The sequence below is a fragment of the Caloenas nicobarica genome, unplaced genomic scaffold (genome assembly GCF_036013445.1).
Source record: "Caloenas nicobarica isolate bCalNic1 unplaced genomic scaffold, bCalNic1.hap1 Scaffold_83, whole genome shotgun sequence".
NCBI classification, from domain to species: domain Eukaryota; kingdom Metazoa; phylum Chordata; class Aves; order Columbiformes; family Columbidae; genus Caloenas; species Caloenas nicobarica.
In genome coordinates this window covers 415562-442529 of record NW_027017717.1, presented here as the reverse complement: position 1 = coordinate 442529, position 26968 = coordinate 415562, and the positions used below count along the sequence as shown (strand labels likewise).

Here is a 26968-nt window from a genome sequence, read left to right as displayed (position 1 = left end):
GTAGCTTCTTGCTATAAGTGCTGGCAGGACCAGCCAGGAGGATGCAGAGATGGATCTGCTCTTCACTGGGAGGGAACACATGGCTTTGGGACATGGCAATCAGCCGTAGCTTTGGCTCTGTGAACCACAAAACAGTGGGGTTCAAGATCCTGAAAGGAAGGAGGAATGAGAGCAGCAAAGAACAGATCCCAGACTTCCGGAGAGCACTCAGCTGTTGCAGCAGAATGACAGCTGGGATGCTTTGGGAAGCAGCTGTAAGGAGTGAAGGAGGTCAGGAAGAGGAGCAGACACATGGGGAGATGTCTGTGTGTAGAGGGATGAAGCCCACAACAACTTCTCTTACTGTTTTGTCGAGCCATGAAGGTCTGAAGGCTAGAAATGGCTTCCTCAGCTGGACTTGTTGTTTCCCCAGAAGTATGGAGAAGGAGATGTCCCAGCAGCTGTCCCAGGATTGGGAACTGGATGTCTCTATAACTGACACTGCCATGTATGTCTCTCTGAGAGTGGAGCCAGGCCTGGGTGAGAGAAACAGAACAGCAGGATGGTTGAGGGGAGGCAGCTGGCACCAAAACCCTGAACCCAAGCGTGTGTCCAGGGCTGGCTCCGTGGGCAGTCAGGGCTTTCCAGAGCCGTGCCAGTCACAGCTCCCAAAGCAGCTGGCTGGGCAGCAGCCCCATGTGGGGAGGGCTGCAGGCTGCTCTGGGGTGCAGGGATGGGGAGACAGCCTGGCCGGAGGGTGCCTGGCTCCTCACCCGCATTGTGGCACGTGTGGACAGCAGAGTGCTCAGGCACTCAATCCTCCTCATGGCCCTCTGCCGCACATGTGCCCTCTCAGAACTGCTGAAAGTCAAGAGCATCTGGGAAGAGAGAAGCTGCTGGTGAGCCCTGGGAGCAGCCACCCACTCCAGCAGAAGCAGCACTGCTCAACTCCCGGGCTGGACTCGCCCACTCCATTAAGGCTTCCCCTGGTCTCGACCAAAGCCTGTAGTGGGGTTCTTGCCCAGGGGTCCCTGCCCTGGGGTCCCTGGCAGGCTTGGGACAAATGCCCCAGGCCAGCCCTGTGGCCAGGCAGGAAGGCAGATGCCACCCTCTGCGGCCACTGTGCTGCGGAAGAGCCTGGTGGGCAGCCCCCGGTTCCTCAAGGAGGTGGGCACCCTCCCGGCAGTGCGCTCTCTCTGCATGGCACAGGGTGGGACTGTCACCTCAGGAGTGGACACCCCATCCCCCCAGGGTGAGGAACAGCCCTTGTGAAGCCCAAACTTTGCACATGCCAGACCTGGAAGATATTCTGCAGCAACGTGCTGACTCTGCAGGCAGGAGAGTTGAGAAACAACTCCTCCAGCATGAAGTCCATGGCTTCCATGGTCTGCAAAGAAGACAACGAGTTGTGGCCATGTTTCCTGCCATCCCTCTCACCCGCAGGGGACTGATCGGAACTCCCAGCACCGAGGGATGACTCTCACGCTGCTTTGCTGTGCCTGGGAGAGACCCAGAGGCAAATAATCTGCTGCGGGAAGAACAGCCTGTGAAACTGGATGTGGCCAGGCCCACAGGCAGGGGATGAAGGGATGAGGGTGGGACAGCAGAGCTGAGACCCTGCCCCACCTTGGATCTATGGTCATATTGCAGCATGGGGTGGTAGGGGAGCAGCCCAGAGGGACCGGGGGCTCCTGTAGCTCACCCAGCACTTACAATGAGGTAGAGGCACCAGGTCGCGTACGGCATTTCCTCTTGTGGAGGAAGCAAGAAGAGACCAGAGAAGACCACTTGGATTAGGCTTATCTCTTTGCCCTCCAGCACTGTCTCCACTGAGCTGCAAAGAGACAGAGGAGCCAATTAGACACTGGTGCTGAGAGCAGCGCCTCAAGTCCTCGTGCAGGTGGACAAGGGACTCTGGGGCAGTGGGCCCCAGGAGCCATGGGCAGGTACCTCAATGCGGCAATGGCACGCATGGCTTGCCGCCACACCACCGTGCGCAGTTGGTCCCTTGGCTCCTCTTCCAGCAGCACCTGCAGAGCACAGGCGGGATGGGACCTGGCAGCTGCCAACACCCAGTGCCACCAGCCCTGGGCTCTGCCCAATGCTGTCCTCACAGGGTGCTGGTGCCAGGGGCCTTCATCCCTTCCCCAGAGCCGCTGGGTATCCCCTCACCTTGATATTTTCTGCCAGCTCGTATCTCCGGCAGAAGACATCTAGGCCCTGTGTCAGGCCGCGGTGCTGGCTGGTGTCACAGAGGCTGTAGATGCTCAGAAGAAAATGAATCTTCTGGTCCTCTTCCTGGCAGCCGTAGAGCAGAGAGACAAGCAGGGAGTGTGACATGGGGACACAGGGCCAGCGGCACCGCAGCGTGGAGGTGCAGTGCCATGGGGACAACCTGGGAGAAGCAGCTCTGCCCAGCCAGCACCCCCTAGCAGCCCTGCAGCAGAGCCCATGTCAGCAGACGCTGGCACAGCTGCCTTTGAGACAGCCGCGGTTACCTTTTCTGGATTGCTGACAAAGGCCACAATGAAGTCCACACTTTGCTCTTCGAATTCGTAAACAGGTAACCAGTTGGCATCTAATGAAGGAGGAGAACAGGGAGGGCTGCAGAGAGGGTCCGCAGCCAGGACAGAGCAGAGGAAGGTCTGCCCCCCGTCCTGCCCAGACAATCAGGGCCTCTCACTCACCGATCTGTGCTGGCTGGACCACATCCACCTCAGGCTGCGGTGGAGCTCTGACCACCCTGCGAGCCCTGACCTCCTGCCAGGCCAGCCTGGGGCGGCTGGGGAGTCTCCGCGCCATCCTGCTCAATGGAGGGAAGGGGTAGGAGTCGGGAACTGGGGAGCTTCAGTTAAGCGTCTCGGTGCTGCAGGTCTGCCAGGGGCAACGCTAAAAGACGTGGGCTGTGGTTGGAAGCTCCTCACTAGTGAAAGGCAGGAGCTGCACTCAGGGACTCCTTGCGTGAGTCTGCCAGGGCAGCTCGAGATAGGTCGTGTATGGTCGGACTCGATGATCTTTAGCGTCTCTTCCAACCAAAATGATCCTCTGATTCTGTGAATCTATGACAGACGTGGGCTATGCTCGGGGCTCTCGCCAGCTCCGTGCTCGCACCCTGTCCTGTCACCGTCCTGCCGGACAGTGCGGGCTGGGGCCCGCAGCTGTGCTGAGCACATGCAGGGCAGTGGGTGTCACCGAGTGAGGTCACAAAGGGCCCCACTGTGACCCTGCGCATGGGCAGGGAGGGGCAGAGTGTCCCCTTGGGAGGCACAGGCCAGCTCAGCCCTGGGCACCTGGGTGCTCTCAGGGTGGCCATGGCAAAATTTGAATCCCAGTTTCTAAAAGTTCCACCACCCATTGCTCTTAGCGTAGTCTTTAACAGTCCGTTGCACCGTTCAGTGTTCCCAGAGGCTGGTACACGATGTGGGATGTGACAGACCCACTCGCTGCCGTGCTCCTTGGCCCAAGCGTCTATGAGGATGTTCTGGAGAAAAGTCCTGTTGTCTGGCTCAGTTCTCTCTGGGCTGCTGTGTCATCACAGGCCTTGCTTTTCAAGGCCCAGGACAGTATTGCAGGCAGCAGCATGGGGCACGGCGTATGTTTCCAATTGTCCGGTGGTCACTTCCACCATTGTAAGCACAGAGCTCTTGCCATGGCGGGTTTCAGGCAGTGCGATAGAGCCAATTTGCCAGGCCTCTCCGTATTTACACTTGAGTCATCGCACCCCATACCACACAGACTTTAACCACTTGGCTTTCTTGATCGTAGTGCATGTTTCACAATGGTGAATAACCTGTGCAACAGCGTCCATGGTTGAGTCCACCCCTCAACCACAAGCCCATCCATATGTTACATCCCTTCCTTGATGACCTGAGGCATTGTGGGCCCAATGGGCCATAAATAATTCACCTTCATCTTGCCAGTGCAAATCTACCTCAGCCACTTTAATATCGGCAGCTCGATCCCCCAGCTGGTTTTTTGGATCGGGTTCTTCAGTGGATCAACTCTTGGGCACATGAGCTTCTACGTGGCACACTCTCACAGGCAGGTTCTCTAGCCGGGCAGCAATATCTCGCCAGGATTCAGCAGCCCGGATGGGTTGGGCTCTTGGTTCCATCCTGAGCTGGGTTTGCTGCCCATGACCCCACGGAACAGACACCTCTGCTGTCTGGAGTGGCCACGGAACAGACGGAGCCCAAAGCCACGGATTCCATGAGCTCAATGGAATGTTGTGACATTTTATGGACGTTTTACAGACGTGGCCCATGGACTGAGGGAAACTGTTTGTGTGTTACATCAACGGGTGGGAAGGGGAGCGGTGGTTGGTGAGGATATATTGGATGGTGTGGGACCTGAGCCTGACATCCATGGGGTGGAACAAGGGGTGGAGAAAGGACCGTCGTGGTTGAGCTCCAGCCGGTAACTGAGCCCCACTAGCCGCTCGCTCCCTCTCTGCAGCGGGATGGGGGAGAGAACCAGAAGGCTAAAAGTGAGAAGGCCTGTGGGTTGAGATAAAAGCACTTTAATAGCCAAAATAAAGTATTATAATAATAGTAACAATAATAATAAATTGTAATGTTGTCGTTAAACCTGCTAGTCCCTTACGCGGACTTCAAAACCACCAATTTGCACTCAAAGATGAGATATTGTTTTATTACAGAATTGTGAAAGTCTGGATGCCAGAGCAAACTAGCGTACCGAGTGCTCAGAGTGCAGGGAACACTGGGAGAAATAGGACGAGTAGGAGTACTGAGAGTACCTAGAACAGGGAGTACTGGAAGCACTGGGAGTACTACAAGTCCTGGGAGTACCAGGACAGGGAGAAGTGGCAGTACTGGGAGTACTACAACTGGCAGTACTGGAGTACTACCGTTGCTGGGAGTATTACAACTGAAAGTACTGGGGGTACTTCGAGTACATGAAGTACTGGGACATCTACGACTGGGAGTAATACGAGTACTGGGAGTACTGTGTCTAGGAGTACAGGGAGTACTACAACTGGGAGTACTGGGTGTACTTGAAGTAATCGAAGTATTAGGAATACTTGCAGTACTGGGAATACTGGGTTGGATGGAGCTTTGAGCAACCTGGTCTAGTGGAAGGTGTCCCTGTCCATGGCAGGAGGAGTGGAATTAAATGATCTTTATGGTCCCTTCCAACCCATTCTATGATTTTATGATAAGAAACAAGCTTTTGTAGGCACACAACTATATCAAAAAGTTTTACTAGACATTATCTCTCCCAGAAACTTTTCCTGGAATGCATAAAACCTTTTGTAAATATACCCTCTGTACCTAAATATCACTAGAAGGTCCACACTAAATGTGAAGCAGAGAGGTCTGCTAATGAAGTAACAAATTAGGTTCCTCCTTCAGCACCACGAAACAGAAAACTTCTGGTACAGGAAAGGGGCTGGCCAGTGTTACACCTCCAGCATCTTGCAATGCAAGTCCTGTGCCCCAAGATGCCATGACAGCTTTATTATTGCCTGTTCCTGAAGGAAGCATTCTGTCTCCTGATAGCAACTAAAGAATTTAGTGCACATGATCTCATTCAGCCGCCAAGGAACAAACAAGCGGCAGTGAAAATACAGCAGAAATGCAGCAACTACAGGAAGCCGAAAGATTCCAAGCCAGATATTGACCTTGTGAGACTTAGAGCTCTCATGAAAACACAGCTATAATTTTAGCACATTTTTCCCCCTTCCTTGATAGGAACAGATTCATCTCTCTCATACAGATGGAAAGCTCCATACCCAGATGAACTGAAACACAAGCCATTGCTTACTTCGTACATTGAGAATCAAGTGTCCGAGATACTTCATATTTTAAGATTGATCAATGCTCTTGTTGTCAAGGAAAGCCTTACTAATCTGGTATTTACAAACACTGCTCAAAGCGTACAAGTTTTTTTCCACACAGCTTCATCTAACCTTAATGCTAGTCTATAAAAATCTATGCCTCAATCCATTGAGTTAGAGAGGGACTTCCGTATGTCTGATTCAGGCTGCTTCCAGTCTTCTCCCATTAGGCCTTTCAGGTTCCATTCTTTGAATAATTCCAGGCGATAACTGCAAGGAGGAGAAATAAACAAAAATGTTACAGGTGTCAGGATATGTCTTAATAAAAGGCAGGATCCTCAAGGGGCTTAATTAATCTTTATTTTCGTGTTTTCTTGGGCAGGAATGTAACCATCATTCCATGTGTTCTTTTTCCAAACTCTGAGTTTATAATTAAAAACACTAGTGTCTTTCTGAAAATCTTGTACTAGAAAACAGAGGGCAAAATCCTCAGCTCTGAACAAGTATCACACGGCATGAAGTGAAAACTCACCTTTTAAACTCCCTCACCTTATGTTGCCTGGAACTGCAGCCAGAGCAGGGGCGCAGTACTGTCCTGCTTTATGACTTCTCTGCGTTCCAATCAAGTAAATATAATTTACAACTCTTGACCAATTTAAAAATTGTATCACGATGATATCCTCTCCTCACAGAAAAGAAGGCAGCAGGACAGGATAATGAAGCCAGTAAATATCTACTTTCTGGAGGACCAAGAGCCTCATTTCCTTTAAATACTATGAAATGAGTTCTTGCTAAGAATTCCTCCTTTAGGCTACCATACAGAAACAGAAGGAAGACACTGCAGCCAATTCCTAATTCTTGCATAAAATAACTGCCAAACAGTAGACAGAACACCTGACACTACAATACCCATTTTAAAAGGTAAATAGAATTCTCTTATTAGAAAGTAATTTGTAAGAGTGAAGACAAACTAAGAGCAATGAACATGGCAAGGAGCAACCTTTCACACAATTGCATCTGCTACCAGTATCTGAAAAAGTTAAGGGTGTTTTTGGAAGAAGTACTGCAGAAAGAATGTAAATAATCCCTTCCTGAAAAATATTACAGGCATTCTCCAGTTTACCACAGGAGGAAAAAAACAACAACCAACCAAACAAAAAACACCACAAAAGCCAAAACTCTATCTATTTCTTACAGAACACCGATAAAGAGAATATTCTTTTTGGTTTTTTAGTAAACAGTTCCAGAAGTTAAGGTTTACTTAGAGAAAGGCAAAAAAGGGTAACTTAACCTAAAATTTACCTTACCTGGCCATCATTTTATGTTGAGTAACAAGCTTGTATAAGAACTACAGAGGACATCTAGAGCTAGTTAATTTATACAAAGTATCCTGAGGTTTTATCAAATCATCTTATCCTCAATGTCAAAGAAAATAAACAGGCCCAGAGCATGATTGAAAAATCAAGATATTCTATTTTTTCTATTGATACTGGGTATCCTTTTAATATACTTTTCAGTTTAGTCTGCCTTTTCAAATTTTTCCATAATATGGAACCATCTGTATAGATGAGGTTGTTTACACAAGTGTGATGGGAGCGGCTGAAGGACCTGGGGGTTCAGCCTGGAGAACAGGGGCTGAGGGGAGACCTTCTGATCTCTGAACTGCCTGAAAGGAGCTTGGAGCCAGGGGGGGTCGGGCTCTGCTCCCCAGGAACAAGCGCCAGGACCAGAGGAAACGGCCTCAAGTCGCGCCAGGGAGGTTCAGACTGGATATTAGGGAAAACATTATTCCTGGAAAGGGCTGTTGGGCATTGGAACAGGCTGCCCAGAGCGGTGGTGGAGTCACCATCCCTGGAGGGGTTTAAAAGGCGTTTAGACGAGGTTCTCAGGGACATGGCTTAGTGCCAGAGTTGGGTTGTGGTTGGACTCGATGATCCTGAGGGTCTCTTCCAACCGAAATGATTCTGTGACTCTATACAAAGTACAGTGCCGGTGGATCTGGGGCTAAGCAGTACAGTTAAAATACTCATGACACTCAGTCTGGAAACCAGGTTAGCTTGCTTTAAGGATTCCAATAATAGTGCAGCTCTATTACAAAAGAGCTAATTTCATGCTTACAAATCTGATTTCTGTCCTTCCTGTGGTTCATGTTGAGGCACAGGACGAAGATACTTTCTCTCTTCTGAGCCATGAATTGCGAATGCACTGAATTTCTTAGTACATGGTGGAAAATAATGCCACAGAAGATGAGCTTTACCCTTCCATCTGGTTTTCATTCTGGTCACCTCAAACTCTAAAGGAAGTTCTTCCTGGTAGAGAAGGAAAACAGAATTAATGTCATCTTCCAATCGGGCAACAGGTACCTATAACCAAATAGCTTCCTGACTATTTAAAATGGTGTGCCACATTGTAACTCCAAGAGCTCATCATAAAGAGCTTTACAAAGCATTATACTAATTTTATTTGCTTTACCAACTCTAGATTTGGAAACACTCACCTTGAGCTCACATGATCCCAAGCAGGAGATGGGGGAGGAGGAATCCTCTGGCTTATGCAGCTGCTTGTGATGTCGCTGGTAGGTGCAGCTGTGAAGGAAGGAGCAGCAGCTGGCCTGCGCAGGTATGTGTGACACCACATGGACACGAGTAGGTGAGAGGGCTGGAGCAGGAACCTTCTATGTGCAGGTGCATATGATGTCACAGGTGTCTGAGAAGGTGACAGGGTAGGAGCGAATTCCTGTCTGGTGCAGCTGGTTGCGATGTCACTGGTGGCCGAGGAGGTTTCGGAGCAGGAGCAGGCCCCTGACTTCCGCAGGGGCAGGTGATGTCTCTGGTACCTGCACGTGTGGCAGGCAAGGAGCACGACCCTGGCTTGTGCAGTGGCTTGCGATGTCACAGTGCACGAGCAGGTGACAGGGCAGAAGGAGGAAGCTGGCTTTTGCATGTGCTTCTGATGTCAAATGTGCCTTTCTAGGGGACGGCGCCAGAGCAGCCTCCGGTTTGTGCGGCTGCTTCTGATGTCACATGTACCTGCGTAGATGACAGGGCTGGAGCAGAAATGTTCCTTGTGCAGCTCGTTATGACCCAAAATGCAAAGCTGTGCTAATCAAATAGCAAAACAACGCGTGATATGTTATAAAATAATCCTAAGATAGGGTTAAAGCCTCCACCTGGATAGATAAAGAGAGGGAATTTTCTGGGACAATATTGGCAAATTGACTTTTCTGAAGTACCAAAGTGTAGTAATTATAAATGTCTTTTGGTATTAGTAGATCCTTTTTCCGGATGGCCTGAAGCTTTCCCATGCCGGACCAACAAAGCTAGGGAAGTAGCAAAGAAATTATTGAGTGAAGTCACACCAAGGTTTGGGGTTCCAGACGGGATCTCGTCAGATCGAGGCCCAGGTTTTATAGCAGAAGTAATACAGACAGGAAAAGCTGATCAAATGCATATTTCGGGGAACCAAATGCTCACTGAATATATGTCGCCTTTAGGAAAAAACTTTCTCATCATTACATAGGTATATCCAGGTGAAAGTACCTGTGGCACTGGATGTGCCTGTGCCTCCCTTCTGACCTGGAGATCAAGTCTCTCTTTGGACCTGGAGGGACAAACCTCTGAAAGAGCAGCGGAAAGGACTCTGTGCAGTATTGTTGATAACTAACACAGCTGTGAAACTTAAGGGAGTCAGTTCCTGAATCCACCACATTAGAATACAGAAAAGTACAGAGGCTGGATGGAAATAAGAAGATATCACTCTTTTAAAACTAAAAATGGAGAAAACTTAATGAACTGCACTTAGACTGAAATAGAATCCCATACAGAATCTTAGACAGAATCTGATTGTATTCAAGAATATTGACTGTAGCATTAGCCTGTTTTCTTTGTAGATATCTGTTTAAACATGTATTACAGTTCCATAGTTCTTTGCCCGTTATATGGTACAGTAAATTCACAGACTGTTAAATCAGGAGAATCCATGGACCCAAAATGTACATTTTATGATGATCCAGAAGACCCTGCAGGTGGCTAACAAGACCAATTGCTGAGTGTGCACATGTTTCCTTGAAAATTCAAATAAAGGGGTTTCCATATTAGGAATACCCCTTCCTATTGATACATCTAGGGACCACTTTGGGAAAATACTTCATTTGAATGTTGCTCAATCTAAAAGAATCACATCTGACTTAGAGGAGATTTGTGAACATATGACAGTCTTGCATGAGGTACAGAAAAAAACCACCTCTTCTAGATTTCAAGAAGTTTGGGCATGGTTGACATCCTGGATTCCTGATTTACAGAGTGGATTAAGAAGCCGATTGTAATCGTTGTATTAGCAATTGTTATATTTGTATGTTTGTATGTTATGTTGCAATATATAGTGAGGTGTTGTGCTGCAGTCACTAAAAGAGTTTAGAAAAGATGGGACTTATTTGATATATATAGATGTGTACAAATAAGTCCCAAAGCGGGGAAGCTGTTAGGCCAAAAGACCTGATCATGAGGCCTACTAGAAAGTTAGTATTAGGTGAATAATAAATGAGATGTCTAGCAGCAATTAATTTTTAATTGTAGAACAAAACCTATCCCAGAAGTGAGAAGTCAGCCATGGACAGTTGAGTATCTAGTGCTTATTGCCAAATTTTGTGGACATGCTTAACTTAAAGTAAACGTTGCTCATTAGAATAGAATTTTAATCTCAAAACATACCTCCGCATCAAAGGCTACCAGCCTCCAGGAGAAGACCCCTACTCACTGAGCATGCGTAGTAAGAACAGTGAGTCATAACTTGTATGCAAATATTGTAACCAATCAGCTGTACAGGACGGCCCTGAGGGCATGTGTATAGTGATCAGATTTTGTATAAATGATTGAGACCTTTGTACTGCTGGTACGCTAGCTGGATCCAGCATCCAGACTTGTACAATCCTGTAATAAAAAGCATCTCTTGTCTTCGTGTGTGCAGAATTTGGCTCATTTGCATGCACCTCGGGTAAAGAACTCTGTTTTACGGACAACAGAGGGGCCAGCTGGGGTGATGCCCAGCCTGATCTGCCTCTCAATGCAAGAGAAGAATTGGTTTCAGGACACAGTAACTGATGGCAGCTGTGGCTGTGAGGACCACAGAACAGTGGGGCTCAAGATCTTGAAAGGATCAAGGAAGGAGGTGGCAGAGAGCAGATGCTGGACTTCAGCTAATCATCATTTTGAGGGAAAACCCCCCATTTTTATGGCCCAAAGCCTCATTTTGGGAGGAAAACTAAGCCATAAACTAAGATTGAGTGCCCATACTATTGATAGGATCAGGAAGAGTCAGCATCATCATTCTTGAGACCAGTCCAGCTCATTGAACTCCATTTCTTTATGGCCACTGAGTGACAAAACTTATTTCCTTCTTTTCACAGTCATTTGTATTGTTGCACTACCATAAAACAACCACTCGCCTCCCAGCCAGCAGTGTTAGTGCTGAAAATCAATTCACTACCTAGAAAAAAGAGTATCACTGTTGATACAGGTTGGGGTAGTTTACAGCTGAAGAGAGCATGAGGCTTACAGTTACTTAAAGAGCTGTTGAAGGGTTTACAGTGATTACAACTGAATTCTTTCCCAAAGACCTCAGGATACAAGAGAAAGGAATATTTCCACATTTCGGATCTGATCTTTAAAAGCAGTGCTGTGACTAAAGAAAGTGAATTGAATTAGATGTCATACACTCGCAACCACTAGATCACTTAGAAAACAAACAAACCCCTACAACACCATAGACTCTGACTTCAGCCCAATTGGCTGGCTCATGGCTCACAGGTAAACCATCCCCTGCATGTTTAATTCTAAATTCCGTCTTCCTGTATGTCATGGTTTGATTGCGGGGTGACAGTAGAACCGTGGCAGATGTATTGTTAACCTCCTCTCCCCCCACTTTCCCATTCAGCCCCTCCTCTCCCCACTTCCCACTAAGGACAGGCGATTGGGAGGGAAAAGAAGGACAGAGAGAAGAGAGTTGGAAAAATTAAAAATGTTTTACTAATGCTACTAATAAAATAGAGAAAATAATACAAAATATACAAAATCAATCGTGAAAGTCCCGGCAACTGCTCCGGCAGGTGTAGGGCCGGCACCCGAAGTCCTGGACTGGACTCTCCAGCCAACCGGAGCTGGATTCAGTCTGTCACTTGGCCTCAGTTCGCAGGGACAACTTGCAAGGTCCTCTCCCAATGTCGGCCATAAGGAAAAAGGGACGAGATCCTCGTGACCTCCCACTTTTATATGAAGTATGATGTGAATGGGATGGAATACTTTAGTTGGTCAGTTTTCAATTCACCTCCCGCTTGCACATCTCGCGGGATGCATCATTATCAATGACCTTGCGTTCCATTGCTATGTCTACCAAAACATGTACCTAACTTTCAGGAAAACTGCAGTTAGTAAGAAGACTTTAGCTGACAGGGAAATTCACTACAAGAGAAACTTGTTTTTTAACAAAACCAGGACACTGTACTACATAAACAAGAAAAGAAGTTTCTGTCAAAGAAGATCTCAGACTCCATTTCAGCACCAACTGCACTATTTGCTTGGCCAGAGGAAGAGCACTTTTCCTACAGCCAGTCATGCCATCAGAAGAGCTGAAATAGTTTAGCTTTATAAAGCAATTAAATAAAGAGCTACATCAATACTTTCCATAGATTTCTAAACCTGCATGTTACAAATCACTCTGAAGTCTTACCAAGCTTAAGGCATTTCAACTACATACCTAAATACCTCCACAAACCATCAGAAATACTTATCAAGAGAACAGATAAACAAAACACAGTCTCCGCTAAATGGTCCTGGATTATTTGGTAACACAAGAAAAATAGATTGAGAAAAACCTTCCAGGAGTCTGAGATGCAAGATGATGAAAAAATTAGCTGAGGCTTTTCTTGATAGTCCTTGCAAACCAGACCAACTAAAGGCTTTTAAAACTGCAAGCACATCTTGTTAAACACACTGAATGTTTGCAGAGCAGCAAGAACAGGATACACTGCACCCCAACAGCTACTGTTACTTAGAAATAACTGTACCATCCTTAAAAATACCCTTAACTGATTTAAGAAGCAAAAGAATCAGTGAGGCCCAATTTCCAACAAGTCTATGGCTCTTTAACCCTCTCCTCCTCAGCAGGAGCTCCCTCCCATCACAAGAGAGATCCTTGATTTTTTCCCTTTGACACCTTCCAGCTATCCCCCAAGGGCCTGAGGATTGCGTACATACTGCCAAGTCCTGTGAGCAGACATGTGCTGGCTCAGCAGCTAAACTGTAACCAACTTTCCCTCAATAGAGAACACCAAATTTTGTCTCCAGGGAGAAGACTGGCCACGGATGTAGCACAAGTCAGCATGCTAGAGATTTGAGAGAGCTGCCCTTTATGGGATGATACGATCCCCATCCTATGGGCTGTTGACGTGGTTTGATTGCGGGGTGACAATAAAACCGTGGCAGATGTATTGTTAACCTCCTCTCCCCCCACTTTCCCATTCAGCCCCTCCCTCTCTCCCCTCCCCACTAAGGACAGGCGATTGGGAGGGAAAGAAGGACAGAGAGAAGACAGCTGGAAAAAATTAAAAATGTTTTACTAATGCTACTAATAAAATAGAGAAAATAACACAAAATATACAAAACCAATCGTGAAAGTCCCGGCAACTGCTCCGGCAGATGTAGGGCCGGCACCCGAAGTCCTGGACTGGACTCTCCAGCCAACCGGAGCTGGATTCAGTCTGTCACTAGGCCTCAGTTCACAGGGACAACTCGCAAGGTCCTCTCCCAATGTTAGCCATAAGGAAAAGGGACGAGATCCTCGTGACCTCCCACTTTTATATGAAGTATGATGTGAATGGGATGGAATACTTTAGCTGGTCAATTTTTCAGTTCACCTCCTGCCTGCCCATCTTGCGGGATGCATCATTATCAATGACCTTGCGTTCCATTGCTATGTCTACCAAAACATGTACCTAACTTTCAGGAAAACTGCAGTTAGTAAGAAGACTTTAGCTGACAGGGAAATTCACTACAAGAGAAACTTGTTTTGAACAAAACCAGGACAGGGGGTTTTGAGAGCTGTGTGCTGCGTGGGCCCATCTTGCAGCCTCTTCTAGTTCAATGTGGAGGTTGAGTCACTGGGTCTGAACTGGGCTGGATGAGCCAACAGCGAGTGAGACCGAGTTGGGCCGACTGGCCGGGCCCAGAGGCTGCTGCTCCGCGCCACCAAGTCTGTCCTGGATGCTCAGAATCCTTCTGGGTGGAAAAGACCTTTGAGATCACCAGGTCCAACTGTGACCCAGCACTGCCAAGGTCACACTGAGCCATGTCCCTCAGCCCCACATCTGCCCATGGTTTAAACCCTCCAGGGACGGTGACTCCACCACTGCCCGGGGCGGCCTGTGCCAAGGCCTCACCAGGCCGGGCCGGGGACGCTGTGGCCATGGCTCAGAGAGCTGGAGGGAGCGCCCCAGCCCATGCTGGGAGCTGTAGTCCTGGGCACGGGGCTGCCAGGTGCCATTTGCTCTTGGAACACACAGTTTCTGCTCCAGCCTCAGCCCGGGTGAGGTGGGCACTGGGGCACCCGTGAGGCCACAGGCACCAACACCCCGACTCCCAGAGCCCCCCACCATCTGAGCAGACCCACCACAGTTCCCCAGCCCTGCCTGTGTGCAGCTGGCCAGGACACGGCCAGCTGCTCAGGCCAGGCGAGACCACGATCCAGCCACCTCTTCCTGCCCTGAACTCCTCCACTCTTGAGGAGCTTGCCCACATTGAGCATGCCCTGCCATCTCCACGTTCCTCCATTGCAGGTTGCCCAGCTGCTGCACATGGTGGTGTCTTCACACGGTAGCTGTTGCTTCCCTGACTCCCACTGGCCGTGTCATCGTCTGTCCCCTGTGAGCACGTCGGCAGCTTTGGCCTCTGGCTGAGCAGCCGCTCAGCTGCAGTTTGGCGGCTTTTGCTCCGTGTGACCACGAGTGTCCTGCTGCAGGGACAATGAGCAGTGACTCTCATTTGTATCTGGCCTGTGGCCATTCCTGTGAGCAGAACTGATGGGTCAGACGGAGGATTTCAGGCAACACTTTCTTTCCCATGTCACCAGGACTCCTTCCTCAGTGACCCCATCTCCCAGGACAGTCCTTGGGGATGGGGCACAGTCGACTTGGGAACACAATGGCCTTTACGAGTGTGCTAAACTCTGCCTGTGAGCAGGTGATCCCAGCAAGCGGGAAGGGCTGGTGGTGCCCTGGGTCATGCTGGTGTCATCTCTTTCTATCCAGGTTTGAACTGGAGTTGGTGGAGAAACCACTGCCCAGGGACCCTCTGAAGGTCTTGACAAATGTCCCTGGTGAGGGCAAGTGGAAGAAAAAAGAAAAAAGAGGGTTTGCCACCTCTCAGGCAAGGCATGGAAGGGAAAGCAACTCCCATCTCATTTCCATAGCGTGGGCAACCAGCTTATGCAGTCTGATGGAAAAATCCCTGGCCACGATGGCCAAAAGGCTCTGACTTGCACCAAAGCTTCATGCCAGCTTGGCACAGCCTGTTCTCCTAAGCTTGACTTCACAAGAACCAAGCCCTGGGCTGGGCTGGGCAAGCCCATCCCTGGCTACAGCAGAAGGGTGAGGATTCAAGGGCCTGTCCTCACTTTGGGAATTACCTCTCCAAGAGAGTCTGTCACATCCTGGCATCACCCAGCCCCTCTTTCCAGAACCTGGCGCCACTGACGCTTTCGCAGAGGAGCCCGGAGGTGCCGCTGTTGGGGAGGGTGCGAGGCCTCTGGAGATGGCGCTGTCAGGGGAGCAGAACGGCCCTCTCGCATGTTTTGGGAAGAGGCCTGAGCACCGCTGCGTGTCACCGGGGCTGGCAGAATCAGTGATGCTCTTCTGACAAGGCGTCTCCTCCTGTTTCCAGAGAGATTTGCTCAGCTGCCCTTGCCAGCCCATTCCAGCTTGGCTAAGAAGGAACACGAACAGCTCTGGGGTAAGAAGGCGATGGAGATGAGGAACAGCTCTGGGGTCAGGTGAGTCTGGGGACTCAGGACTGGTGTCTGCATGAGGTCATTTTCTGTCCCAGCAGGAGCCCATTCCCCAGCCCCAAACACTTGCCGTTCGTTGCTGCTGAACAGTGGTGAAGGCAGCGCCTGGAGGGCTGGGATGGGGCTGCCAGGAGCCCCCACTTCACAGGGCTGGTTCCTTTCCACTCCTTCAGGAGAGCGCCGAGTGTGGCCTCCTGAGCTGTGCATGGGGACAGCCGTGTGCCACCGAGGCGCCTGGCTCAGGGATTTCCTCTCCTGAGCTCAGCGCAGCCATCGGCTGAGCTGCTGGTGGCTGCGCAAACAGGCAGGTGGCTCGTGGGGGCAGGATGGGGCCCCAAACCCATCGTGTCCTCAGGCCGTCCCCTCCTGTCGTGTCATTTCAGGCGTCTGCTAGCCATCCCCGGGGACTCCTCCGGAAAAAGCAGCCCATGAGTGGCCAAGCCAAGGGCAAATCTGAGCTCAAAGGCCAAGCACCAAAGCAGAGCCCAGCGCAGGCCGTGAACCCTCAGAGGTGCAGAGCAGGACAAGGCGAAAAGAAAGTTCCCATGGGAAGCAAATTACCACCAATGAGTTCTGAGGCCAGGCTGCCCGAGGAGCCCACCTACAAGGTCTGCATTCCACAGCCACCAAGACCGGAGACAGCACAATTACTGACATCAAGGCCTGAGATGTTCTGGTCGGTGCTGACAGAACCGCAGAAGACCGTCTCAGCGCGATACAGCTTGGAGCCCTCCCCTTTGGTGCCACCCATGTCCCAGGGGTCCATGTCTATGCAATGCCACCCACTGAAGGCCAGATCAGTGGTGCCCAGGATGGAGTGGCCTTGGCTGGAGGTCCAGAGCAGAAGGAGCACCACCTGAGGTGGCCAAACAGATACGTGATTTGAATCTGTGTCGTTCTTGAGTGCTGTTTCTTTGTAGAAATGCAGTTAGAGGGACAGTGGGGACTCTTCAAGGAGCCCTTAGCTGGGATTGATGTTCCCATGTTGGGCTCAGCCATCACCAGGGGCAGGGGACTCATTTTCCAGTGGTGTCCCCTCTTCTGTAGCCTCAGGAAACACACAAGGCCATGTTCTTTGGCCATGTTTGGAAGGCCCAAGTGACCGCAAGGCTGCTCTGAGGCAGAGAGGGGACCGTTTCTTCCCATCGCGTTGCTCCTTTAGATCCCCAGAGGGAAGAGAAAGGCTTTTTGGGTGGCTCTGGCACAGCTTGGGAGCAAAGTGCTGCTGCTGGAGAGGTGGCCGAGAAGGGGTCAGTGGAGGGAGAGAACCAGCTGCCCTCCCCTCCATGTCCCGAAGCCATCGCAGGGCTCTGCATGTGGGCAGAGAGCTCCCAAACCCTGCAGGATTGTTTTAGAAGAGTCTCTCCTTTTTTGGCAGTGACAGGAGGGACACCAGGCAGTGACAGGAGGGACAGCAGGCAGTGACAGGAGGGACACCAGGCAGTGACAGGCCCAGGGCTGACAGGCTCCCCCTCCCCTAGGGGGCGCTGGGCTGCCACACCCAGGTGACATAGAACCTGTGTCACAATGCCCGGTACCGTGGTGAGGATTCCGTGACACTGCAGGTGACAGGGACACTACAGGAGGTAGTTGCAGCCCAGCGATTTCTCAGTTGCCTGAAGAAGGTGAATGCTGCAAATCGCTGGGTTTGCTGTTGGAAAGATGCCATCAGGTGGGTGTTTTGGAGTAATACACTGAAAACCAGAGCAGAAATGGTGAAATATTCCCATGTTATGCTTGATCCCTGCACCAAACCACCACCACAGAGCCTAAGTAGATCTGCAGCATTTTTTTCTTTTCTTTTTTAAGTTTCTTTTCTTTTTTTTTTTTTAATTCTTAAGACTGCCAGCAGGTCCCAGGGAACAGCTGCTGATGGAGCTTGAAAAGATTTAGACATATCCAGATTGTGAAAGTACAGTATAAAAACCATCCTCATGGAGGGATCTTTGCATTTTAGGCTTAGTCTAAGTGTCTCAGGTAGCTGGGTTTTTTGTTTGGGCTTAATCGAAAAGTTCTGATGGCTTTCCTCCTTGTCTAAAGATGAATGTGGTGTAAAATATAAATAGAAAAACTGTCACCATGGAGGGATCTTTGTATTTTAGGCTTAGTCTAAGTGTCTCAGGTAGCTGGGGTTTTTGTTTGGGCCTAATCTAAAAGGACTGAGGGCTTTCCTCCTTGTCTAAAGACGAATGTGGTGTAAAATATAAATAGAAAAACCGCCCTCGAGGAGGGATCTTGGTGTTTTAGGCTCAGTCTAAGTTTCCCAAGTAGTTGGGGTATTTTTGCTCTTCTGTGAGAAATATTTTGCTCCTTGTGCATTCTCAAAATGTCCCGTTCACACATGGAGACGATAGAAGTGTGATGTTACGTATAAAATTTTGCTTTTGTATCTGTAAAGGGATTCTCATATTAATATACACCCATGAATTGACTAATTTATTTTTTTTTCCTGTATTTATGTTGTTTTCAGAATACACAGATATCAACACCCCAGTCCCTAAGACCTCATCAGAAATTGTTGGAAGAATCGCGGCTGGAGCAGTTAAAGCTCCCAGCAAAACACACATTTTGTAAGTATTCATAGAGCTTTGTATTCTTTGTGAGGCGTTTCAGTGTGTTTTAACCTTTTTTGTGGATATTAGTTTATAGAGGCATTCAGATTGTATCTTGCTTATTAAAGCAGCTGTTAATTTTTCTTGTGATGCCGTAGTTTTGAATGGACCTGACCCTATGTTTTTATGCCTGCATTTTTAGGCTTACATTTTATAAGCCTACATTTTTAGGCCTACTTTTTCAGGCCTACATTTTTAGGAGGTGAGGTTCGAACTCCAACAGCGGTGACTCTTCAGATGATTTAACTGGGTTTGTTCTCGGGGTTGGTTGTTCTGAGACCCACGTTGTAGATACTGTTTCCTGGACACAGAGGGATTCCTTGGTTTATGTGTTTGCTTTTATAGTAAAGACATTGTAGCATAAACTTTGAATTTATTCCCATCTGGGAAGAGTCTCATTCTCAGTGTTTGACTATTTCTTCCATTTGGGTGAGGAGGGGGGAGATAGCAGGTGTTCATAGGCCCCAAATCCGATTTTTTTGCACACTAAAGATCCAATAAATATGAAAGAACGAAGTGACAGATCAATGAGTATATGGAATCTCAGCAAGTTTTCAAGCATCATAAATATTTCCTAAAATATTGCATTGTGCAGTGCTTTCAAGATTACCTTAGAACACTTTCTGGCAATTAAGACCTTTTTTTTTTTTGGTGTCTGTTGCAGGGCTCCGAAATAACACAAACCCCTTGTAACTGCTTTCAAATGACATTTCTGCTGCTATTTTTAGTCAATATAGCATATGTTTTATGACATATTTAGTATTTTGGCGCTTTTGTGGCTACACATGGCAGACACCTGATCACAGTGCTTGGGCTTCCACAAAGAAACACTCTTCTAAAGAGATTTTTGTTGTGTCTTTGTCAGATGACTGAGTAGAGTGATTTGTCACAAAGTAGGAATGTAATTTTGGTTTGTTTTTTTTCAGTTGCACTGAATGCACCAAGAAAGAAGAGTTTATGTATAAGAATAAATTTCCACATTCCTTAGGTGATCAGAACATCAAGTTTTGATGTTTGGGTTTTAGAATCTGGTTGCACTGCTTTTTGTTGGGTCGGAATGCTTTATTTAAGTTCTGATCACCTTTATTTCTCCTTCTAGAAGTCAAAAGGAGCCAGTGAGCGGAACATCAAAAGCAGTATGTAAAAACATAATCTCACCCTTTTTCCTACACACCACGGTGAATTTTAACCAACGCAGCCTTGTATGAATTTTCCAAGCATTAACATAATGTATTTTCCAATCAATGTAGAAAAATATTGGACTCAGCAAGGTAAAAAGTGAGTCACGCCGTTGTCGTGAGGACAGATCCGTGCAGCTCCGTGATTCCTTGTCGTGTCCTTAAATACCTGGGGATTTGTTCCTAAAACTGTGTAACTGAAGTGATTTAGTTGGGGCCCCTCTGAGTACAAAAATGTCTTTAATAGATTGCCATGAATTTAAATATCGTTGCTACACAACTATGAATTTACATTTGGGAAAGGAGTGGTGTTCTTTTCAGGTTTGCAAACACTGTCATTCCGCTGCTAAAATATTATATAAATGAGAAACACAAGGAAATACTTGACTGGTAAATGGTCTGGATCTGGATTTGCCACTTAGATTGAATACTATGTGTCTCTTCTGTGTTTTTTATATTTTGTCTTTATTGTCATGTAAATTGCATTTATTGTATTCCAAATAATTCAGATGGGTTTTTATTTCTTGAAAACAGTTATTTTTCTCTTTTTTTACTAGCATGTGTATCAACACAAACTCTGTGTTCATAAAGACAGTTTATTTGGCTTTTTTCCCATGTTTCTGTATGTATTTCAAAGCAGAACTTAGTGTGGTAGGAATAAATCGCTGCAAAGTTCACACGTGATTGTGGAACAGTAAGGCGGCAACATTTGAATTCGTTACAGCTTTTTTTGTGCTGCTGTCCCACTGTTACTACGCTCTGTCTTAAAGGTACAATTGAATATGTGTTTAATTTTTTGTGAACAGATCGATGACTCTCCTGCACCTCTTTCTCTGGCACAGCTTATTAAGGTATTACAATATAATATAAGGTATATATTCTTGTCAAATACTTTTTTAAAAAGTGGTTTCTTCCTATTTTTAAATCTTATATGGCGACCTATAGCTGCACAAGTCTTGTAATGTGAACAATACCTTAATGTTTGATAATTTAAGGTCTTTATTTTACCTTTAAAATGTGTGTATATTTTGACACTATCCTGTGATCTCTCAGCCCCAATGTCACATTGCAGAATCGCTCATCTTCAAGATGCAAAGAAGCAGCACTTCCGAAGCTGTTTTTACTGTTTTTCATATGTTTCGTTACTTTTGCGCCAGAAGCTAACACAATTTTCACGGAATAATTTAGTTATGGACATTTCAGGGGTGTTTGCAACAGCCAAAACAGAAGCGTTTCTGTAACATGGACGATTGCACAGCGATGTCTGAATTTCTAGGCTGGAGTTCATTTCCAAGAAATCTCTTCCCACTGGGAACTTCTTCCCTCTCTCACTGCAGAAACTAAATTGTGTACATTCTGGGAAAAAAATAGATTGGAAGGTAGTCACCAAAGGAAATTGAAATCTAAATTCTAAATGTGTCCTTGATTCTGCAATCTCATGTGGAATTTTATGCTAAAATGTGAAAAACTGTCCAAGCATGTGTCAGACATCTCAGCTTTTGAAGACATTTAAGTGTTTCAGAAAAATGCAGGAAAATAATGTAAAGTTGAGAGCAGACTGGCTCAGCACGGAGGCAATGTGTTGTAAAAAGTTTTCTGCTTTATTATTTTGATGAATTAAATGCCATATTTGAATTACAGTTTATTCCTAGTCATGTTTTGTGGGGTTTGAATGCGTTTTGTAACTGTTTGCGTTCAAATTAGTCAAGTATCTGTCAAGTTTTCCATAAATGTTACTGGAAATGATTTCATAGTTGTTGATCTGGATTGCATCAGCGTTGAGAAAAATAATGTATATATGAAAGAACCATTTAATAAAAAGTTGAACGTAGATGGTTGATTTGTGGATGAAAGAGTATAAATGCATATAAAAACAAAACCAGGAGTGGTTGATCTGAACGATTGATGCTGGAAGGTCCAAATAATTTCTATCTTTCTCAATTAAATGGACAGTGGAGATCTTCTCCTTCAAATTATCTAGAGCTTACAAATCCTGGATAATACAGATTTTTCTACACGTAGCTGGGAAGAAAATGGGATTAGTTACAAAGGTACAAACAGAGCTGAAAGTTTTGAGTTCCAAACACGTAACATGTGTGTCGCACCATTAATTCCCCGTTGAACAGACGGCCAACCTGGCTGAAGCCAAAGCTTCTGAAGAAGATAAAATAAAAGCCATGATGATTCAGTCCTGCTGGGAATACAATCCAGCCACGTGAGTGTTGGTCATGTCAGATCTCCTCTCTGAAGACGATGGAAAACTTGTCGAGGCATTTGCTTTCACAAGAATGACACACTTTTCTTTTTTTTCCCCAAAAAACTTCTAGTTACGTGAAGAAACCTCCACCATCGTACACCTGTTTCCGTTGCGGAAAACCCGGCCACTATATAAAGAACTGCCCGACAAAAGGGGTAAGACTGGGGGGGACTTCTGGTGATGCTTTTAAAAAATCTTTTCGTTTTCAATTTTAATATTATCATATGAAGAATTGTTTCTCTTGGGGTGAAATGCAGAGGTTGTCCAGCAATGTTGCAAAGCTGTTCGAAATACAAGGCAACCTGGAATTCTAAATGTAAAGTTTTCCTTTTTCTAGGTCATAGACAATAGATATTGCTGTAGATCGTCCTCTGTGATCCTTCATGCCTGTTTATCTATTTCAGTATTATTGGAAAATTTTCTGGTTTGAACTCTTTTTAATGACGTTTTGCAGTTTTGAGGATTCCGTACAAAAGCGAGATGTTTCTGTTGACCCCACCTGTTGGATATTTGTGTGTTTTAGTTACACAAGTCTTTTGTTGAATCTTCCTGCAACCCTTAGGCTGAGCAAAAGGAGAGGATGAAAAGCTTTTGCTAGTTAAAGTAGTCATTGAAATGTCATTTGAAGTGTGGGTCTTCAGATGAGATATGTCTGCATTTCTGTTCATAACAGGACAAAACTTTTGAGCCTGTTCCCAGGATTAAAAAGAGCACAGGAATTCCCAGGAGTTTCCTGATGGAGGTGGAAGATCCCAGTACAAGGGGTGCGATGCTGACAAGCACCGGAAAATACGCAATACCGATTATTAATGCGTAAGTATAGAATTAATTGGACTAACCCGAAAGGCAACGAGAGAAACCATGTGTGAGTGTGTGAGCGGCAATGCCAGCAAGTTGCACAGCACCTGTAGTTATGGGGGAAGAAGCGTTGTCACTGTCTGGTAACCTGCAAATTCCATCTATTATCTCCCTTTGATGAAATCCAAAGCTTGGAAAAGCTTTCCTTTGCCCATCTTCAACTTTTTGATTTTCCATCCCCCCCTCCAGGGAAGCTTATGCGAGAGGGAAGAAGGAAAAACCTCCATTTTTACCAGCGGAACCGCCCTCCTCCTCCTCAAACAACGACCCTGTTCCGGAGGAGTTGTTATGTCTCATTTGTAAAAACATTACGACTGATGCCGTCATTATTCCCTGTTGTGGAAACAGTTATTGTGATGAATGTAAGGGTTTGTTAATGCCAAGCATCACACCTGCTCTTCTGAAAGTAGAAATATAAGAAAGAAATATCATTTAAAAGATCAGAAAAGAAATATAAGAAATAAATATAATTTAATCCGTGTTCTTCTCCCTGAGAGAGTTGGTTCAAAGCTCCAGAACTCAAACCTGCCTACTCATGGTTTTTGAGACCTGTTTTATTCGTTAACCTTGAGGTTGGTGGCTTCTCGCTGGATGAGAAGGTGGAAAAAAGACCAGTCGAAACATCCAGACACAGCCTCATCTAATGAGACTAATTAGAACACCAGGACACAGCCCAGTCTACATCTTCAAATGTTCCAAGAGCAAAATATCAAAACTCCATAGTTATTTGCTGCATACGAGAATCTTTTTACACTATTGAACATTTATAGCTTCATGCCCTTAATTCCAGACCATATTTAACCATTAATCATCTAAGTGTTTTTATAATTGATTAGAACCCACAAAATGTCCTTAGTTTGGCTAAAAATAGTTTGATGTCTCTAATTCTTCACAGGTATCAGGACAGCGTTACTGGAATCTGAGGAACATAAATGCCCAACATGTCACCGGACGGATGTTTCTCCTGATGCTTTAGTTGCCAACAAGTTCCTACGCCAGGTAACGCGATCACTTTTACACGAGCTGTTTGTAAGAAAAGTCCGTTTGTAAAAAATATTGATTTACATCTCCTTAAGCAAGGTTAAATTGCTTAAGGCTGAATTTCCTTTGCAAACACATTATCTGTTGTTCCGGAAGGTCACGATTCTAAATTTAGAGACAATCTGGCTAATTCAGGTCACAGTTTTGTTTAGCGTGATTGCCTCACATTCAAATTTGGTGTTAACACTGAAGGACTTTAAATACCAAAGTATGAAATAAAGGATTAAATACCAATCCTTAATATCCATGTTTAATGTGACATGTTTCTATCTCTGTATGTTGACTTATTTTAGCTTTGATGGCATTTGCAGGAATGCACAAGTAATTTTACTCCGCAGAGGCTTTTGTGTGTAGATCTGCTGAAGTTTCTGGAATATGTTCTGTAATGTTATCTTTCTGTAAATGTGATTTCTGTAAATGTGTGTAAATGTCTAGATTGTGAACAACTTCAGAAACGGAACTGGCTACACAAGAAGGGTCCATAAGCAGCTTGGGCAGCAGCCGCCACCACTCGTGACACCTCCTGCTGCTCTGGTGACAAACGCGGAACTTTCAAGATCTTCCTCTCTGTCCATCAGCACTTTGTCAGAAGAGAAGGCAAGTTTTACTTCAAGATATACCATGATTTTTGGATTTCAGGAGGGCTTCTTTTCCATGCGTTTGCGTTTATTCACCAGGAGTATCAGGTTCCTGCTCCAAGACAAGCAGCTTTACCACATCTCCTGGGCCCCCAAGGACAATCAATCCCCACAACCGGTAACTATAACCTCAGAATTTCTTTGAAAAACTTCTCTTCAGATAAACTGAATGGGATTTTTTTCTTTCTCCTCTCCCCACTCCAAAAGGTCAGCCAATGAGAGCCAGGGCAATTTGCTCAGCAGGTGACAAACCAGCCTGGAAACTGTGAGTATTGTACGGAAATTTTGAGCCTTGAGGCGATTCCGGTGCCCCTGGGGCCGCCGTTTTGAGCCCTGAGGTGATCTTGGTGCAGCCCTTTTGAGCCCTGGGGTGTGGGGCCCAAAACTGACACCAGGATTCAAGGTGTGGCCTCTTCTTATAGTGACCATGTTTTGGTTTTTTGGTGTCTCTTCATAGTAAAGTTCAAACTGTAATTGTAATAAAGGTCAAACTTAAGGTTCCTAGTCAGAGCTCAAGATATGTGCAAGATTTTGCTGGGACATCTGGCTGGAAGTGTTGATTAAATAGTATGGAGGATTAAATAATACGTAGGATTAAATAGTATGTAGGATTGCAGTACACGTGCTTTGCATCCTCTACAAATTGCCAAATAAGCAGTGAAGTTAAATAGACTAGACTGGCATTTTAAAATTGAACGTGACTGTCTTCAGGCTAAATCATGTTTTCTTGCTATTTGATACTGCACTGTAGCCCTTAGAACTTGCTCTCTGCAAGAGAAAAAAACCCAACCAACCCAAATCTGAGAGGAAAAAAAACGTGGAGAGTGACTGCTTTGAAATAATGTAGTTATTTTTCTGTGTTGTGCTTTTTAAAGGTCCAAGTCTCCCTGTGGTGCTTTGTCTTACCCTAGAAGTTCGTATACCCACTGCAAGTCACGATCAGGCTCTTCCTGCACTCGCTCCGACTCTCGATCACGGAGTCGTTCTCGTTCCTACTCGCCATTGCTGCCATCTCCAAGAAGAGGCAAAGGGAAGAGTCATAACTATCGTTCTAGGTCAAGGTCGCGTGGTCATCACCACTCACGGTCAAGGTCTCCAGTATTTAGAGGCCAGGCTCGCACTCAAAGGACGACACCTCAAGGGGAAGGAGAAAGGAAGTATTTTAACAGACACACAGCAGTTCCACTATATGGTATGAAAGCTGCCTATGGCAGATCTGTTGAATTTCAGGATCCATTTGAAAAGCAAAGATACAGAGAATGGGAAAGGAACTATGGAGAATGGTCTGGAAAGTTTGACAGGGGCTGTGCTGCTGGTGCTCAGCCTGGACCTCCAGTGAACAGAGAGACCTTTTCTCCAGAGAGGTTCGATCCACCTGAGACCAGACGAGAGATTTTGCCATATACTTGGGGATGTAGGGAGGATTGTCCTGGTGGGCAGCGCCATGAAAATCCTCATATAGCTGGAGATGGCCCTGAAAAAGCTTCTGGAAGAGAGCACCATGGCATGAAAAATCCAACAAACTCAAAAGAGAAAGAGGTGAAAAACCCACTGGGAGATGACAGAGCAAGTAAACAGAGATTCCAAGGGAAGAGAAGAAGAGAGGATGAGAATGAAGGATTTCCCAATGCTCAGCTGTTTGAAGGTGCAAAAAAACCCAAGAGCGACAGTTAGAGCGGATGATGTTCAAATGAAAATGGGGAAGTCAGAAGTTTTGATTCTGTATTATTGTGATGGTTTGGTTGTAGTCCATCACTATTTGTTAATTCGGATTTGAGGATTTGCTCTAATTAGATAGTACTTTGACACTGGTGTTTAATTCAAGTTTGACTGAGTTTATAATGGCTTTAATGTTATCAATACAAGTCGTTTTTTCTTCTTTACAGTTAATGAAAATAGTAAGATTTTTTTCAAACAATAAACTACCTATGACAGAAAGAAACCTGGTTTGGTATGTTTGTAATTAGATGTGTTGTGTATTAAAAGCCACGTCGGGTCATTGGAAATGAACAATATAGCAGACAGTTCCCTTTGACAGTTGTTTCCTTTCTCATCTTGTATGCATCAAAAAGCACAAGAAAGTAAAGATAAAAACAATCTGGGAAGGTAAAAGTAAAGAGGGGCAATAGTTGTTAAAGATATAAATGTGCAAAAATATGCAACAGCCAAGTAACAGGAACATCCCATATTGGTGTGTTTGACTAAGAAATAGCAGAAGGTGGCTGACAAACTCAGAGGGCAGCAAATCTATTCCCTCTCCATGTTTTAAGGACTCTCAGTCTTTGAAATGAGACCTGAGAGTCCCGTACGTATTTTCCCCCCTCCAGCTCCCAAGTAAACTGTTTATCACTTCATCATCACGTAGCTGCCATCCAGCTTTGAAGAATGAAGGATTAAGAGTGAACAGTGAATGAGTATTTTTTGGGGAGGGGGTGGAGGGCGGATGTTGGAGGGAAGATATTTTTACCTTCTGTAGCACTCTTAGTGGACGTTGGCATGGGATATCGTGTCATCAACTTCTTTACAGGTGGTTATTCAAGCAAACATAAACCCAG

At 46.1% G+C, this 26968-nt stretch overlaps 1 protein-coding gene across 1 annotated transcript; it reads left to right on the top strand.

Moving 5' to 3' along the window:
- The first annotated feature begins 8534 nt into the window (after nucleotides 1-8534).
- LOC136002919 (E3 ubiquitin-protein ligase RBBP6-like) lies at nucleotides 8535-26087 on the top strand. The gene is made up of 12 exons (XM_065658156.1): nucleotides 8535-8596; nucleotides 15075-15142; nucleotides 15706-15814; nucleotides 19541-19577; nucleotides 20426-20470; nucleotides 21746-21834; nucleotides 21947-22031; nucleotides 22550-22689; nucleotides 22924-23096; nucleotides 23630-23733; nucleotides 24211-24359; nucleotides 25289-26087. The coding sequence occupies exons 1-12, from the start codon at nucleotides 8535-8537 to the stop codon at nucleotides 26085-26087; spliced, it is 1860 nt and encodes a 619-aa protein (XP_065514228.1).
- The last annotated feature ends 881 nt before the right edge of the window (nucleotides 26088-26968 follow it).

What these genes read in the sequence shown, in the direction of transcription:
- LOC136002919 (XM_065658156.1), top strand. Translation starts at nt 8,535, where the DNA reads ATGTCACTGGTGGCCGAGGAGGTTTCGGAGCAGGAGCAGGCCCCTGAC. An exon ending in AGAACTGCCCGACAAAAGGG is followed by an intron (nt 22,032 to 22,549) that starts GTAAGACTGGGG and finishes TGTTCATAACAG; the next exon opens with GACAAAACTTTTGAGCCTGT. An exon ending in CCAACAAGTTCCTACGCCAG is followed by an intron (nt 23,734 to 24,210) that starts GTAACGCGATCA and finishes GTAAATGTCTAG; the next exon opens with ATTGTGAACAACTTCAGAAA.